This window comes from Polypterus senegalus, chromosome 8, assembly GCF_016835505.1.
Source record: "Polypterus senegalus isolate Bchr_013 chromosome 8, ASM1683550v1, whole genome shotgun sequence".
Classification (NCBI taxonomy): Eukaryota; Metazoa; Chordata; class Cladistia; order Polypteriformes; family Polypteridae; genus Polypterus; species Polypterus senegalus.
In genome coordinates this window covers 11,478,032-11,496,899 of record NC_053161.1, presented here as the reverse complement: position 1 = coordinate 11,496,899, position 18,868 = coordinate 11,478,032, and the positions used below count along the sequence as shown (strand labels likewise).

Here is an 18,868-nt window from a genome sequence, read left to right as displayed (position 1 = left end):
TGAACTAACTATGCTTCTTTATGTAGAGAGAAATACCACTTTTATATTGCTGAAAACTTACTTTTTACACATTAGGCCACAGCTTAAGATAATACTTAAATTCAAAGTGGATGAAGAATGAATAAAGCCTAAGACTTCTGAGTTTATACTTGAGTGCAATTTCTTAATAAGTGCATAATTAGGTGGGTGGCATAGTGGTAAGAGTCATACAGTTTCAGGGAATGGGTTCAAATCGCAGCCGGATCACAATCCTTATGTCCTCATGGGTTTTCCTCCAAGTACTGTTGTACGTCTCCCACACCCCAAACACATGCAGTTTATATTAAATTGAGATTCAAAATTAGAACATGTAAACTATTTTGATGAGAACAGACAATTAGTCATCCATTTTATTCGCCTAGATTCTTTAAAATAACATCAAGTCAAGTTTTCAAGATCCCTAAAGTCCTACTTTCTACCACAGTACTTGGCAACTTATTCCATGTGTCAGTGGTTTTGTGTGTGAAGAAAACCTTCCTAAGATTTGTGTGAAATTTGCCCTTAAATTTCTAATGTTTTGGTTGAAATTTTTACTTTAAAATAACAGTAGGGGTCCACTGTTCTAATTCCCTTCATAATTTTAAATAATACAATCATGTCACATCTTAATCTCTGTTAGAGACAGATGTCTTAAGATGTGTGCAGTACTCCAGTCTCTTCTCATAGCTTGTATCATCCAGTCCCTACGACTTTCTCTAGCATTTTTAATTGGTCCAGAATGAACAACAAAACAGAATAAAGTTGTGTCAAAAAGAAATTAAGACAAAATAATTTAAGATACTGATATAAGGTGATCCAGCTGTGGCTATAAAGTCTAGATATGACATAAAAAAGACATAAGAAAGTTAGAGGAGTTCAAAATGTTTTAACTACATGAAATACAGCTTATATATATCATGGGCAGAAAGGATGACAAATGAAACAATTTTGTGGAAAGTGACAACAAACCAAATTATCTTAACTTAATAAAAAAATACTTTAGTCGTGAGCACAAAAACAGGACATATGCTTGTAAAAAAGGTTGAGACAAGTTTGAGTACTAAAATTCACAAAAATAAGCAATCCAGCAAGACAACTGACCTAAGATATAAAACACCACAGACTTCCATGGCTTACATATTAGCACTGCAGCAAAAATCAGTGTCTGGAGATCTTCAGCAACTCAGAACAAACTTGCTCTATATGTTAAGGAGGAGACATGATGATTAGGGTCGTGGGGTGTGGGTGCTTCCTACCTTGTGTCTGGTGATAGACTGTGGCCCTTACCTCTACCATGGATGTAAATAAGCAGGTTCAAAAGTGGATTAATGGACTGACAGGACTGTTGTTAGTTTTCTGAGATTAAAGGTAAATTGTTAACATTTAATTACAATTCATTCAATTGATACACTTAATAAATAACACACAGGAAAATATTGTGAAGTTTTAATGATAAGAGCAGATGAATACACCCAGTACATGATATAAAAGTAGGGAACACTGTTAGCATGTCACCACAATGATAATTATATTATAGACTCAATAACATATATACCAATACAGCACAAAGTGGAGGGGGTAGACAAAAAACAACTCAAAGTATCAAAACCAATTATACATAAACTAAAACTCTAGTTGGCCCATTTCATATCTTCAAAGGCTCTCATTTAGTCTCTTTCTCCAAGGACCCTGGTCTCTTAATTCCCTACTAGTGAGTCTTTGCCCCAAACATTAATCCTGTCTCCAGAAACACTGCACCACAGGCTTCGATGGCTTTTAAACCTTCTTCTTTGGATCAAATCTGAGGTGTACAAATACAGTAACATTTGCATATTTCAGAAAGCAGTGTGATCACTCTGTCAAGTGACACCCAACATTTCCCATTAGATGGCCCTGCTGGCAATTAAAATTGCAGCACTGGGAAAAATGCACCATATTGGTCTGAACCTTGCAGAATCACTTAGCCATGGTAAAGCATCAAAATGATAGTGATGTGTCCACTCATGGACTTTCTTACATTGAGTATAAAAGGCATCTGCAAAGGGAACTTCATTGAGTGACAGATGGTAGTTAATGTACTTGTGTAGTGACATACATCCAGCTCTTGGATTTTGAGAGAGAATCGTGGATATGCCAGAAGGCAGATTATCATTCTGGAACATCAAGATTCGTATTTGACAGAATGCAAGCACTTTGACAACAGTGTGTTGTCAGTGAGTAGAGGAAAATCAGACCCATCAAAGTGAGGGATCTGAAGTGCTCTGTCACACAAATGAACAGGAAGACAAACATTTCATGAGCATGGCAGTAATGGATCGAACAGCCACATCACAGACCCTTGCCCAACAGTTGGGGTCTGTTACATGTCAATGGGTCAACACAGTTTGATACCAGGGTCTACTAGCTAGCCACCAATTTCTTCAGGTACCTTTGGCCCTCAATCACAAGCATCTCATCAGTGTATGGAGGCATCATGATAAAAGGCTCCTGGAGGCAGACATCTGGCAGCCCCATACATGCCCAGCACCATGTGTTACTGTGCGTGGTATGCTATCTGTAGAGGTTTCCTGGTTCTATATTCCAACAGGGCAATATACAGTATGACTACATGTGGGACTAAATGTCCTACATTTCCTGGATTACCATTATGTGGCACTCATTCTCTGTCCCAAATGTTCATCAAATTTGTCCTCTATTGAGAACACCAGGAAAATGGTTGGAAAACTGATGTGCCAAAAATCACAAGCAGATACCATAATAAACTTTGGGAATGTAATGTATAGAGGCTGCATGGCATGCTATCCCACAGAAACACATCCAGTTGTCTCTTCCAGTCCATACCACACTGTGTATAAGCAATTATTTCTGCCCATGCTGGATATAAAAATATTGATTATTGTGCATTCTGCAAGTGAGACCAAGTTGTACTTCTACATGTGTACAGCATGCATCATAAGTAATCTCCCATCAAATTGTCACTTTGATAGTCCATGTCTTTCTTGGTGTTGCAATGTTAATAGCCAGCAGATAGAAAATACTGTATAAGACACTAATTGGCTACATATTGCTATTTCTACATCATATTCCTCACTAACAGCATTTACTAATTATGGTTTGTCATAAAAAAATAAACTTATCATTGGGTTTTGTAAAACGTGGAAAAAATATAGCAACAGACATGAAAGAAAGTTCAGTGGGCTGGTTTTACCCATTTCCCCATATGCATGTAGTATTTTGCATAAAACACATGAAAATGTCAGCTGCTCCATAAAGAAATGATGTGGAAGACACAGTAGGACACATTTAATTGAATGCATTAGACAGGACTGCAATGCTGCTTCTGTGGGTCATCTTTAAAGCTGCTAGAACACTAGATCCTGTCTAACCTTAAACCAGATGAAGAATTACAATATAGCACCTTTTTTTTTTTTTTTTAAATTCCCTCAAATTTTAAAATTACTTTACCACAGTAAGGTTCTCAAGTTCCGTTCAGCATGTATTCAGGCGCTGGATGATGAACAAATAGATATGGATAAGAAAATGTACTTCTTTAATTGCATAAAAAACACAGGAGATAAAATAATGTACAAAATATAATTTTACTTCAAGATTCACACTGAAAACATAGTAAAGAATAAATATGATGTGTTGGCATTTTCTGCTTGCATTCTTTGTTCAGACATCTCACAAACCAAATCCGCTTCTTCCAAGAACTAGTTTTTTTGATAGTCATGTTTGCCCAGACTGACCCATTAAGGTTACATTTACTATTAATATTTAAAATCACCAAAATAACAATAAAATAAAACAGCAAAGACAGGGGGAAAAGGGCTAGATACACAACAGTCAGATAACCGTTTTTGTCATTTTTCTTGGTCCTTCTTTCGGCAAGACATGCTTTAATTCTGCAGTGGTCTCACTTTTTATTAAGGCATCTTCTACTGCTCATACCTCTTTGGTGCACCATATTTGTTATCCAAACATCCCTCTGTACAAAGCCTTCTCTTTTTCATAGTATTTATGCAGCTGTCCTTCTGCCACTTGAATATATTTCTTCACATTTGTATCTGAAATACAGAAATACTAATTTTTACGAACTGTTTTTCTAGCACATTCATTTAGGATACCAAGACAATTTAGGTAAGCAAATCAAATGAGTTTCAATAGGTAAGGTACTGACATTCTGTTATTTTTTCATAAATTACATTGCCGACAACAGAGCTTATTTCATTTAATATCAAATACAATTTAACAGGGTTTACTCAAGTTCTGCAAATCTCACAACATGTCACATAATCTCCACTAAAACAATATACATTTGGAGAACAGTTATAATTCCTTTCTGTGAAATGAGCTAAATTTTAAGATATCTGAAATTGATTGTGAGCTACCTTTAAATGCAAGCAGATACTACTTATAAGGCATCAGATGAAAAAAGTAACCTAAGAAGTCAATGCCTCCTAAACCAAATGTTGTACAAAAAAAAAATCTCTAGTTACATTTTCCTTGCAAAACAAATATCACCAACTGTGTTAACTTTGAAATATACTTTATGCCATGCCCCGTTTCATCCCAAGGGCTTGTCTTCTTGGCAATTTAACACACTTGATCCTTGTGCATTGGTTATAACTTAATACTGATTCTAAAACATTTCAAACCTTGATAATGGTTGTAGTGCACAAAACCTTCAGTGTTTATTCATTATAGTCTGTGCCAGTATTACCAGCCATAATAACTTCTGTATCTTTTGTCCAGGCAGCATAATCTGGGCTGTTTCAATTTTGAGAAAAGATAGTACTTCCTACATGGTTCTGAATCAAACACTTCAAATGAATGTAAATCAGTAATCATTATCCAAGCTTGTACCACTCAGTGAACTACTGTATATAGTTTAGATTTAATATCTGACACACAGGACAGAAATATGTCTTTTCTTATGAACAGTAAACACTTTTATCTTCTCAATCACTAGGAATATATTTTTTGTTTGTTAAATAGAGACAAGACCTGCATACAATATTCCAGATGATGCCTCACTATTGTGTTGCTTAGCTTTAGAACAGCTTCTCTTGAATTGTTGTTGTCTTGAGAGGGACAAAGGATGGGGGCAATGGGGTTAGGGAACTCAACACTACAGCATGAACACTGGATCACAACTCCTTCTACAATGCAGCAAAAATGTCAGACAAAGAACTGCAAATGTAAAAGTCGGATTCATAACTGAGCCATGACACAAATAATTCGTCTCCTTCAAACTATGATTTTTTTTTATAATAGAGAGATACATTTATTCTTATTTTGATGCCTGCAACGCAATCTGTAAAAGTTGGGATAAGGATAGTTTAGGACTAATAGTAAAATGACAAGAAGAAATAAGTTGATGTGGAACAGGTGGGTGCAACCTTGTAATAATATATAAGGAGCTTCCAAAAAAGGCCTATAGGTGCCGGGTCATAAAATTAGAATATCATGACAAAGTTGATTTATTTCAGTAATTCCATTCAAAAAGTGAAACTTGTACTGTATATTAGATTAATTCATTACACACAGACTGATGTATTTCAAATGTTTTTTTCTTTTAATTTTGATGATTATAACTGACAACTAATGAAAGTCTCAAATTCAGTATCTCGGAAAATTAGAATATTGTGAAAAGGTTCAATATTGAAGACACCTGGTGCCATACTCTAATCATCTAATTAACTCAAAACACCTGCAAAAGCCTTTAAATGGTCTCTCAGTCTAGTTCTGTAGGCTACATAATCATGGGGAAGACTGCTGACTTGACAGTTGTCCAAAAGACGACCATTGACACCTTGCACAAGGAGGGCAAGACGCAAAAGGTCATTGCTAAAGAGGCTGGCTGTTCACAGAACTCTGTGTCCAAGCACATTAATAGAGCGGCGAAGGGAAGGACAAGATGTGGTAGCAAAAAGTGCACAAGCAATAGGGATAACCGCACCCTGGAGATGATTGTGAAACAAAACCCATTCAAAACTGTGGGGGAGATTCACAAAGAGTGGACTGCAGCTGGAGTCAGTGCTTCAAGAACCACCACGCACAGACGTATGCAAGACATGGGTTTCAGCTGTCGCATTCCTTGTGTCAAGCCACTCTTGAACAAGAGACAGCGTCAGAAGCGTCTCGCCTGGGCTAAAGACAAAACTGCTGCTGAGTGGTCCAAAGTTATGTTCTCTGATGAAAGTAAATTTTGCATTTCCTTTGGAAATCAAGGTCCCAGAGTCTGGAGGAGGAGAGTAGATATACAGAAACCACGTTGCTTGAGGTCCAGGGTAAAGTTTCCACAGTCAGTGATGGTTTGGGGTGCCATGTCATCTGCTGGTGTTGGTCCATTGTGTTTTCTGACGTCCAAGGTCAATGCAGCCATCTACCAGGAAGTTTTAGAGCACTTCATGCTTCCTGCTGCTGACAAACTTTATGGAGATGCAGATTTCATTTTCCAACAGGACCTGGTAGCTGCACAAAGTGCCAAAACTACCAGTACCTGGTTTAAGGACCATGGTATCCTTGTTCTTGATTGGCCCGCAAACTCGCCTGACCTTAACCCCATAGAAAATCTATGGGGTATTGTGAAGAGGAAGATGCAATACGCCAGACCCAACAATTCAGAAGAGCTGAAGCCACTATCAGAGCAACATGGGCTCTCATAACACCTAAGCAGTGCCACAGACTGATCAACTCCATGCCACGCTGCATTGCTGCAGTAATCCAGGCCAAAGGAGCCCCAACTAAATATTGAGTGCTGTACATGCTCATACTTTTCATGTTAATACCTTTCAGTTGGCCAACATTTCTAAAAATCCTTTTTTTGCATTGGTCTTAATTGATATTCTAATTTTCCGAGATACTGAATTTGGGACTTTCATTAGTTTTCAGTTATAATCATCAAAATTAAAAGGAATAAACATTTGAAATACATCAGTCTGTGTGTAATGAATGAATCTAATATACAAGTTTCACTTTTTGAACGAATTACTGAAATAAATCAACTTTGCTATGATATTCTAATTTTATGACCGGCACCTGTATATCTTTAAGAACAAGGGTGGGGCAAATCAAATTGTCAACTGGTACAGTGGCTTGCAAAAGTATTCGGGCCCCCTTGAACTTTTCCACATTTTGTCACATTACAGCCACAAACATGAATCAATTTTATTGGAATTCCACGTGAAAGACCAATACAAAGTGGTGTACACGTGAGAAGTGGAACGAAAATCATACATGATTCCAAACAATTTTTTCAAATAAATAACTGAAAAGTGGGGTGTGCTTGTAATGTGGGGTGTAATTATTCAGCACCTAAAATCTGGAATAGCATACCGAGAGGAATTCGCCAGGCTAATACAGTAGAGCACTTTAAAACACTGCTGAAAACACATTACTTTAACATGGCCTTTTTATAACTTCAATTTAACTTAATCCTGATACTCTGTATGTTCAATTCTTCATAATAACTATTCATGGTGGCTCTAAAATCCGTACTGACCCCTACTCTCTCTTCTGCTTCTTTTTCCGGTTTCTTTGTGGTGGTGGCCTGCGCCACCTCCACCTATTTAAAGCTTCATGATGCTCCAACAATGATGGATGGATTAAAAGGCAGAAGTGTATGTGAGCATCATCATCAAGTCCGTCCTTGAGAACCCTAAATCCAAAGAGGACTGTTTCATTTATGTTAGGTAGAATGCCCAGAGGGGACTGGGCAGTCTAATGGACTGGAATCCCTACAGATTTTATTTTTTTCTCCAGCCGTCTGGAGTTTTTTTTGTTTTTTCTGTCCACCCTGGCCATTGGACCTTACTCTTATTCTATGTTAATTAATGTTGACTTATTTTACTTTCTTATTGTGTCTTTTATTTTTCTATTCTTTATTATGTAAAGCACTTTGAGCTACTGTTTGTATGAAAATGTGCTATATAAATAAATGTTGTTTTTATCACTGTCTTCAAAACCATCATGTATCTGTAACAGATATCATGAGATGGGCTCAGGAATACTTTGTTAAACTTTTGTTAGTCAACAACATTTACTGCCACAGGTGCAAGTTAAGACTTTACTTTGCAAAGTGGAGTCCGTACTTCTGTTTCTCATCTGTAATGTAAAATAGCAGACAGAAACCAAGCTTTGTGGTTTGACAAGTCAACATTTGAAATAGTTTTTGGAGAAAAAAAAAGTGTTTTCAATGGCTAAGAAGAAAAGCATCCAAACTGTTATCAGCTTTGGGTCCTAAAGCCAGTGTCTGTTATGGTATTGGGGTGTGTCAGTGCCCAAGGAGTGGGTAACATGCATAACTGTGAGGGCACTATTAAAACAAAAGGTATGTACAAATTTTGGAGCAACATACAGTAGTGCTTGAAAGTTAGTGAACCCTTTAGAATGTTCTATATCCCTGCATAATTATGAATTAAAACATCAGATTTTCACACAATTCCTAAAAGTAGACATGGAGAACCCAGCTAAACAAATGAGAAAAAATATACCGCTCATTTATTTATTGAGCAAAATCGCCCAGTATTACATACACATGAGCGGCAAAAGCATGTGAACCTAGCACATAATATGAAGGTGAGATTAGAGTCAGGTGTTGTCAATCAGCGTCATGGTTGTCAATCAATGTGACGACAGTCAGGAGTGAATGGGTACCCTATTTAGATTAAAAGATTAAGGTTCTGATAAAGGCTTCATCTTCAAACATGTTTGTGCAGTATCTGTGTATCATGCCACAGAAAAAGGACATTTCAGAGGACCTCAAAAAAAGAATTGTTAATGCTCATCGTGCTAAAGAGATTGGACTGAACCAATCCACAGTCAGACAGATTTTGTACAAATGGAGGAAGTTTAAGACTATTGTTACTCTTCTCAGGAGTGGTTGACCAACAAAGATCATTCCAAGGGAAAGGTGTGTGATTGCCGCAAGATCACAAAAGAACCAAGGGTGTAAGTAACTAAAAGCCTCTCTCACATTGGTTAATTTTAATGTTCATGAGTCTACCATCAGGAGAAAACTGAACAGCAGTGTTGTGCATTGCAGAGCTGCAAGGAGAAAGTCACTTCTTTCCAAAAAAAAACATTATTTCCCCATCTACAGTTTGCTGATCAGCATGTGGACAAGCCAGAACGCTACTGGAGTAATGATTTATGGACTGATGGGACAAAAATAAAACTGTTTGATTCAAATGAGAAGCTTTATATTTGGGGAAAAAAACACTGAGTTCCAGCATGAGAACCTAATCCCTTCTGTGAAACATGGTGGTGGTAGTATCATGCTTTGGGCCTGTTTTGCTGCATGTGAACCAGGACTGCTAGCCACTGTAGATGGGAAAACTAATTCTGAATTATACCAGCAAATTCTAAAGGAAATTGTCAGGACATCTGTCTGTGAACTACATCTCAGAAAAAACTGCGCCATGCAGCAAAACAACAACCCCAAACACACAGAGTGGTTGAAGAAGAAGAATAAAATAAAGGTGTTAGAATGGCCAAGTCAAAGTCCTGAAAGCATAAATACAGCAACAAAAGTCACATATAATTAAGCAGCTGAAGACCTACACAATGGATAAATGGGGGAAATTATGCTTGCTAAACTTAACCAACTTGTGTCTTCAGTGACCAAATGCTTAGTAAGTCTTACTGAAAGAAATAGTGATGTTACACTCTACAAACCAAGTTTTCTATAGTGCATTCCAGTCATCACTTTTGAGGAGTACGTATTTTCTAAAAAGCAATTAAATCCACAAGGCAAAACACAAAATAATCTGTTGATGTAGTGTTTTGAATATAGTATTGGGTGAAAAGAACTTAAACATCATCCCTTTTTGTTTTTATTAGCATTTTCAATACTTTCCCAACTTTTTTGTGATTGGGGCCGTAATCACAATTTTTATATAAGCCTTCTAGGATAAACTTGGTTCTAGTGATTTACTGGATTTCCACCTTTTTAAACCTAGTAGCACTTCAATTTTTGCTGTCTCCAAACAAATATTTTCTTAGTATTAGTAGCATGTGTTAGACTATCAACTTTTTTACTGCTGAAACCTCCTGAAAAATATCAAATTAGGAAATTTGCTATTTTACGTTCTGTATATTTATTTTCATACTTATTATTCCTACTTCACTTTAATTCCTCATTTATATATATTTTAATATTAGCAGCTTTTACATTGTCTGCTATATAACTACTTAATTGCTGTTTAACATTCTTAATAGCATTCTGAATTATTTTAATCTCTTGTTTAAACTACTGAACTTTGTTATACTTCTAAATGTTATAATTAGTGTCCTGTGTTCTATGCAATATACCTTTTAGACCTACTCCACTGATCATTTTCATATTTAAGTTTGTCTCAGTTTATCTGTTTTACATTGGCCCAAAGTTTTCCTTACTAAAACTGCATGTGCTATGCCAAAATACTGTCGAACATGAACACTACATCCAAATTGTCTGATTAATTCTACCCTCTAAAATGTATTATTAAAAAAATATATGAATCTAGACACGTTTATTCTCCTATTTTTGTGCTCCTGTGTCTTTTCCAAATAGTCTGAGGCAAATTGAACTCTACAAGTGCAAAGGCACAGTTTTTACTGAATATAATTACACTGCTTAGAAGAAACAAAAAGTGTCTAACTATATTCTTCAAAAGTTTACCTTTCCCTGATTGTTCACAATTTTTCTTTACCCTTCTGTAGATGCACCCAGTAATATTGTACTACTGCAATAATAATATTAATATTCAGCAGTTATTAAAATTTTGCATATTTATATGGTAACTAATTTGAACTGCATGCAATTTTCTAGTTTTTCTTTTTGCCATTCTATTAACTTCTTTCAAGGTTTTCTGCTTATTATTACAAAGGAATATTTTACCCAAATAAACATTATATTTTCTTAATTAATCAAAATCATATAATCAAGCATCTCAAAATCACTACCTATATGCATTTTTGCTTTATGTCTGTTTGTACATTTTGAAATAATTACATAGGAATCACAAAGTTAATTACTATTTTCCTCATTCTAAAAGAAATTATATTGTTGCTGTAAACAAAAATACTATAATTAGAGAAAATTACTACTACAGTATATAACGCTTTACTGGAAAACTAGTAACAATATTATTAAAAGCTATAATATACATTCTTTTTAATTGTAGCAGGGTACACATATGTAGTTCTGTTATAATATTGCATATTATTTTGAATAATTAAATATTTATTACTCAATTACTATTCTTTTCTCCAAGTGTTTTCATTTAGCTTATTACAGAATTTTTCAATTTATATTAGTTTACATACTAACCAAATTCATTAATCCTTTACTGCTGACTAGCATTATTTTTAAGTAGTGTTACTCAGCTGTTTTTTACTTCTCCACATTGTACAGTAACCTTTACTTTAAATATTTAGCATTTTATTGTCTGCATTGGTAAAAAAAAATAGTGATCATGAATTTCAAGTAGCGCAGTTTTGAAGTTAGAAATAATAGCATGTATGTGATAGTAAATAAAAAAATAAATTCACACTACACCTTATTATTCTGACCTAAAACAACAGATCTTTAAACATAATAGAACAAATTTTGTTGACATTTCTAAAATTAATTTAACAAAACAGCTTTGTCATAAAAATACTTTTATCTTCCCACAGTTTTTAACTCAATTCAGACATACTGCCAAGGAAATTACTATATTAAAAAAAAAATCTATTTTCAGAACAGAACCCAATCTACTCTGACAACTAAGTATCTTAAACTGCAGCAGAAATAAATTTGGGTGTTCTTTAGTGGTATTTAAACAATGTGTGTATATAGTTGTAAATAGCAAGACATTATTTTGCAATCATTTATTTAAAAAAAAACACATACCATTAGGCTGCAGCTGACTAGCCTGGCCAAGGTACTGCAGAGATGTCTCTGGATCTCCTAGCTCAAGCAAGGCAACTCCAGCACGATACAATGCTTTCACATTTCTAGGCTGCCTGTGTAATACACGGAGGCTGTACTCTTTGACCCGTTCATAATTTACTGGATGCCTCTGCAGGAGACAAGCTGGAGAAAGTAAGGAGATGTGATTAGAGATCTTGTCCTGCACAAATTAGAGTTGGAGAGGAGAAAAGAAAATGTAGTAAAAAGTTGCAATTTGCTTATTGTATACATGTTTTTTCTTGCACTGTACAGGTGCAAGCATCTCTGCAGGAGTGTTAACATTTATAGTGTGTAATCTTTTGGAAGGTAGAAGCACAGCATTTTATTTGTATTTGAATTATAAAATTAATTACTTTTACATTCTTATACAGTATGTGATGCAATGCAATATTTGCTCTGTCCTCTCTACATTTAGGTAAAGTGTATTAATCTAAGTCTGTTTTGGTTTTCACAGTGTTACAACTAAAAAGGAGTTTAACATAAAACACAATTTGAAGACATAGGTAAAATAAGTACATGTATTCTAACACACCTACAAATATTATGTACAGAAAAGCACTTTGTTACATAGTACTTCCGATACACCCTAATAAGCAACAGCAGGTAACATAGCTAGTAGATTATATATGGATTGACTGTGAGGAGATGCAGTGTTTCACTGGTTATTGCTATTATTATGAGGTTCTTCTCACTGCTTACCAAGTTTTCACCAGGTTTTTTTTTAAACATATTCCCCAAATTAATTGTTAACTGATAAATCAAGACTGGCCTTGTACTTCTGAGTGAAAGATTGCAGTAATTGTCATATCTAGTATTTTTTCTATCTAGTACATGGTACCTGGCACCAAAGGTCGTATTGTAGAAAAGGAAAGTTTGAAACATGGATGAATAAATGAAATAATTAAGAGCAGAAATAGGTGCAAATGAGAATGAAGGCTAAAAAACCACCTGATACAGCGGCATTATCACATGTGTGATTATTGGCTTGATAGCCAAGAAATCTCCAGAGAATCTTAAGAGCAAAAATCTAATCAAAAAGATCAGAAAAAGTTACAGCTACTTCTCAAGCACCAATGGAATATGAATACACCCTGCATGGAACTTCTAGAAGGTTGAAAAACATGTAGAATATGAGAAATAATGCCATGTTAGATTAGGATACTGTAGGTGTAAAACTAAATGCAGGAACTGATTAGAATAAAATCCTACAGTCTTCCAGGCACATTCAACCTGTATTGAGAACTTGCATGGTCCTGCAGAGAGGTTCAAAGCCAGACCAAGATCTCCAGCTCTTATATTTGCTTGCTTCCTGTTAAAAGTTGATTTCAAAATCTTCCATCATATAAATAATAGTTGTGAATTAAACCACCAGAAACACCCTGTTCCCTCAAACTCATTAATGCTTATACACAAGATAATATACACAAGATGAAACCTTATTAAAATTCAAAGCGTAAATAAAACTATTGTTGGAGTCAGAGGCCTTTATTTAGGAGATATTTAATTTTAGAAAGAAAATGCATATGAGATACAGCAGATGTCCCTTTGCAGCCAGCAATTAGGTCAAGGTTGAGTATGTATTATTTTAGCACAGGATAGAACTGTTGGAGACACTGGTGAAACTGTTCATAGAAAGTTTAGGTACAGGTACTTCTGCAGTCAAATAATAATTTTACGATCAATACTTGCCCGATAAAAAGCTTATACAATGGTGAGAGACAAAATTAATTCAAACATGTTTTCCCAGAAAAACACACTCAAAATTTTAAAAAGTAACCCAAAAGGATGACATCCATGTCCATTTTTGCTCAGAAAAGTCCAACAGTATAGCTTTCAGTCCACCCGGCAAAAAATGGTAAAATATAACTTCAAGAAGCAGGTGGTTTTTCAAACATGTCTGACCATCCACAATTTTACATACATGGTATAACAGAATTTTGCAATGTATGGCCTCCCGATCCTGTTAATTTGAAAATGTTTAATGAAATGTGTTAAATAATAGTGATTGGAAACATCAATATTATGTATGTGTTTGAAAAGTTGGACCAGGTGTCACTGATGTGCTGCAAATTAGAGTATAAAGAAAGATGTGTGACCAAAGGGCTAAACTTTTAGTTTATCAAATTCAGTACTTTTAATCTAAATCTGTTTAAAACAGTTCCAAAGTGACAACAAAAAGGAGGTGATTGGCTCACACTTATTTATATTAATATATTTGATTATTAATATGTGAAAGAGCCTCACATAGCACATCATATTACAATGACAAGCTTCAAAGAGTTTTTCCATACTAGTCTAACAAAAGGAAACTAATTTATTTTATTAAAAGGATGGATGACATTTGCATCACACTTCTAGGGGGAACCTGACAGTACAATACTACAAATGTAAAGCCTCACTAATCTACTTTATTGCTTCAGTATGACTGTTGTTTCAAACACAATTATTGCGCACACTATAAAAATCTGAAAATAATGGCAGTTAAGAAATCTGATTATAAATTAGTTTTCTTGTCTTACCTGCTAAATTATTGTAGCAGTCCACCTGTGTGTTCCTCAAAAGCACAAGCTGATCATTATTCAGTCTAATCTTTTGTGTTCCAAAATTCTGAACAGATGTTGTTGTGTCTGGGTCCAGACTCCTTAGCAGCAATAATGCCCGATGGTACCGTCCAATGGCATCCCTATATTGACCCACTTTGTAGTGGGAATTCCCTTCTGCCTTTAGCAACACTGCCTCCTGGAGATGATGCACGGTATCTTGTTTAGATGACCCAGCTTTAAGTACTGTGGAACAGGATTCTTCTTCAGAGGCAGAACAACATGCAGCACCAGCTATAACAGTGTTCGATGAATGAGCACCAAGCCCGGAAATCTTTACATAGGTGTCCTCCTCCAGTGCAGCACTGGACTCTGGCCCATTAATATTCTGTTCCTCAAGAAATAAAAATACACATGAATTGCAGTTATTAAAAAAAGTAATCGGTTAAATATTCCATAGTACAAAAACAAGAATAACAAGGTCACTCACCATGCAATTCAGACCAGTTAAATGATATATATATATATCTCAATTCTTAGAACCCGGTCAGATTGTTTCAGGTAACTTCAGTTAAAAGTTTGCATAGCTTTTTATCAAACAGTTCTAACACATGTTAACTGCTAGAGAGTCTTAAATTCTCTGTTGTCATCATGTGTATTGATGTATACTGTACATCTTGTGAGAATGTAGCAACCAGGGCTTGATTGGACAAAGTCACAATTCTGGTATATGTTTATTAAGGATTATTTAATATTGCTAAACAGCATACATAAACTGGAATATTGTCTAGAGGATATACAATTAAAGCAGTAGGTGTGTCTATAAAATGAAAAGGGATATGGGTTAGAACTGTTTGAAATGCTTGATTACATTCTGTTCAGTTACACTGGTCAAAAAAGATTGTTACAGAACAACTTTGGAGTATTTTAAAAGTACTTTTTCAGGCAGATTTCAGATGTGTTCAGATTTTTTTTCTATCATCCATAGTTTTTGAGTTATGTCTTTTTTAGGCGTACAAGTTTAAAATATTTTAATTTCTGTATGAGAAACAATTAACTTTCCACATTAAGCTCTGACTTACAAAGAACTTTGTTAGGACAGTGGCTCAAAATGAACTCAGATTTAAGATACAAATTTCCTAGGATGTGTGATGCCAAGACAAAAAAAGGATTTTTATAGGCTCTCAAATTAGGGAAATTATTCCTGATTAGAATTTCGATGACCTGTTAAACCAAGCTGAAAAAGATACACGGCAGTACTTTACGAATGTTTTCTGCAGGAGCATCATGGGGAACTCATAAGGGCAACATCTACCAAGAAACAGAGGAAGAACTTTCGAAGTGGCGCAAAGCCATGAATCATGTATTGGATTCTCACCTGGACGTCCCTGAAAATCTCGGAGGTATAAAAGAGGATTACGGCACACGGTTTTACCAAGATATTCCGAAATGGAAAAGCAGTCAAGGCAAGCAGGGTCCCAGTATACTTGATAAATACTCTTAAGAAGGATATCTCTGGGACCCCGTACAGCAGAAAACACTTCTACCAGGTGAGACGATTCCAGCATTTATGTATAATGTAAATACGTTTACTGTAACTTTAACTGCATGTCACTTAAACTCCTTACGTGACAGAGAGCGACGGATATTGAGCCAAGTGACAAAAAATGTCACCCTGTGTTATCAGAACAAATCTTAGCCAGTGTTAAAATGTAATCGTATTTATCAGAAGTGCTAAATATACAGTGACGTTCATGAAACTTGTCTTCTACATACCAATCAATTACGAATATAAATTAGCAATTTATTTCAGTCAGAATATATTTTTATTATTATTTCCACCAATGTTTCCAGTTTATTCCTGGAAGATGACAAGAATCCAGACCACTTCTATCGAACGGGGCTGGTTAATTCATTTGAATTATAATAAGCTTAAATTTCATTTTAATAAAAACTAAGGTATGAATTATGGTATGTTTATGGCATTTTTAATATTGGCATGCAAAAAACAATAATAGGAGTAATCCAGAGTACGCAGCCGCTTGCCTTGTCCAGGCTATTAATTTTTTTGCAGCCTGTCAAGTCTCAGTACACTGTATTTACCTCCTCAGTCATTTGCCCTTGCACTGTTTCCTCGCTGCAGCGCCTCGCTCAACTTGCCGCACTCAAGCTCCCCTCTCCACTATTTCCGGTTGTGGCACGCAACTTCCGGCACAAATAAGGCGGGTAGTATCGCCGCCTAAAGTCGCCAGGCTAAACTACGGTGGCTGTGAAGTTCTAATCTCAATTTAAAAGGAAGAGGCGGAATTTTATTTTGCACTCAGTTCAGATCGATTACTTGTCGTCGAAGGGAAGTATTTCTATCATTTTAAAATTGCCGAGCAGCAGTGAAAACAATAATACTGGGTCTGCGAAGTCTGATAGTCATTTGTCCCCTTTCAGACGTGCATAATCAAATTTTGAGTTGAGGGAGGTTGGAGCACATCAGCAAAATAAAAGCTGACACTGATCACATTTTTGTGGGAATTTTAAGTGGACAACTTTCCTCGGTACAAATTCAGCGCTTTAATTATATTGTTGACGTTTTAATCATCACGACTTGCAACGGTCTGGTTAACCGTTTAGGGTTTGATCTCGTCTGCGTACTGTGCTGCCTTGAAAGGTACCTGCTTCATGAGGGTACAAACTCAGTATCAAAATGGTGGATGTAAACGACATTGAATGATTAAACAGGTTTCTGTATAAGTGCATATGTGCATGTGTCTTGATGTGTAAATAAAAAAAATAATGCGGATTAACGTTTTGGATTCATTCTAAGTTAATATTAGATAAGGGACAAGAGCAGTATTTATGTATGTATGTATGTATGAGTGGAAAACATTGTTCTGCTGTTATGGACAATTTTGGATACTTATTTTATTCCCTTATTTTAGTTGTAACTTGAGTAATTGTGTTTTGTTTTATTTTTTATTTTATTTTTTTCTGCACTGGAAAATTGCACCTAAAAATTTCGTTCTACAGTGTCTCATTGCTACAATGACAAAGATTTTGATTGATTGACTGATTAAGTGTAATAAAGGATTTACTTGTATGAAATCCATTGAATTATATACAGTACCCGTCAAAAGTCTGGACACACCAGGGAATTTTCATGTTGTTAGGAATTGATACATTTTTAATTAAGATACTGTTAAATTGATTTTGAAATATAGCCAGGATAATACTAGTATTTCTAGTGACAATTACTGCTTGATATTGCTGGTTTTAATGTATTATTTGCATATGATTGCAAAGCCCCATTTTCGGCAGCCATCCCTTCAGTGCCTCAGTGGTAAACCCCATTAGGGGTCTAAGTCAGGTGTGCCTATCATGCCCACTGGCACTTAGTGCATCAACAACGCTCATCCACCCCAGGTAATGCTCATGCCTTCGCCTGCATTCTGGGGTCCAGTGTAGAGCAGTTTTGGTGATGGAATCAGTGTCCCGCATTAACATGTGGCCTATCCACCTCCATTGCTTTGTCATCAGAATGGTGTTCATGTCAACTTGGTGGCACTGAGGAAGGACATCTTGCTTAGAAATTTCTGTGGCCAAAAGATATTGCACATCCTTCTGAGGCTTGTTGTGTGAAAGGATGACAGTTTTGCAATGTTGCCTCCCACTATTTTCCAGCACTCGGAGCCAAACACTGGTACTGGCAAGACACAATTCTGGTAGAGGCACAATTTGGTGTGAATATTATACTGAGTTGATCACCATACATTGTTCATAGTCCTGTAGATGTTTCTCACCTTGTTGAGCCTTCATCTTATCCCATTAGCTTATCCTTAATTAAATTGTATAAATGATAATAGGTTATTAGAGAAACTTTTGAAACTGCATTAGCACTGCTTTAACCTGTTATTCTGTCCACTTGGACTGCAGGGTACTGCCATTCCTAAAGTTCAGTGTTGGGATCAAAAATGGCCAAAATAAAAGAGCTCAAGAAACATGTCAGTCTGTTGTTTGTTTTGCAGAGTAAAGGTTATTTCATATGACAGATTGCCAAGAAATGTAGGATTTCATACAGTAATGTCTATTACTGTCTTGACAGCAGAAGGCAAACTAAGCACAAATACAAACAAGGATAAGTACTTCAGAGTCTGTAGTATCAGAAACAAGTGCCTTAAATGTCCTCAGTCGGCTTATTCCTTACAGAAAATATGCACTAAATACCATTAATAAGACAAATCTGGGGTGCTGGCACTAGAGGTAGAGTTTCAAAGAAAAAGCCATATCTGAAACTGTCAAATAAAAAGAAAAGGTCAAAATTAACAAATGAACACAGATATTGGACAGAAGATGACTGGAAAAGTGCATTATGGTCAGT

The 18,868-nt window shown here is 35.7% G+C and overlaps 1 protein-coding gene across 2 annotated transcripts; it reads right to left on the bottom strand.

Moving 5' to 3' along the window:
• Positions 1-1,450: 1,450 nt before the first annotated feature.
• Positions 1,451-16,709, bottom strand: ttc9c (tetratricopeptide repeat domain 9C). 2 transcript variants are annotated; one of them, XM_039760738.1, is made up of 4 exons: positions 16,603-16,709; positions 14,479-14,893; positions 11,900-12,082; positions 1,451-4,085 (listed from the first exon to the last, which is right to left on the bottom strand). In XM_039760738.1, exons 1-4 carry the CDS (start codon positions 16,612-16,614, stop codon positions 3,991-3,993), a joined length of 705 nt encoding a protein of 234 aa, XP_039616672.1. In that variant the 5' UTR covers positions 16,615-16,709; the 3' UTR covers positions 1,451-3,990. The 2 variants fall into 2 exon arrangements, with proteins under 2 accessions (XP_039616672.1, XP_039616673.1); XM_039760739.1 differs by having other exon boundaries at positions 14,479-14,887; positions 16,603-16,699.
• Positions 16,710-18,868: the final 2,159 nt, after the last annotated feature.

What these genes read in the sequence shown, in the direction of transcription:
- ttc9c (XM_039760738.1), bottom strand. An exon ending in CTGCTACAATAATTTAGCAG is followed by an intron (nt 12,083 to 14,478) that starts GTAAGACAAGAA and finishes TACTTTCTCCAG; the next exon opens with CTTGTCTCCTGCAGAGGCAT. An exon ending in TAGTCAGCTGCAGCCTAATG is followed by an intron (nt 4,086 to 11,899) that starts GTATGTGTTTTT and finishes TCTGTATTTCAG; the next exon opens with ATACAAATGTGAAGAAATAT.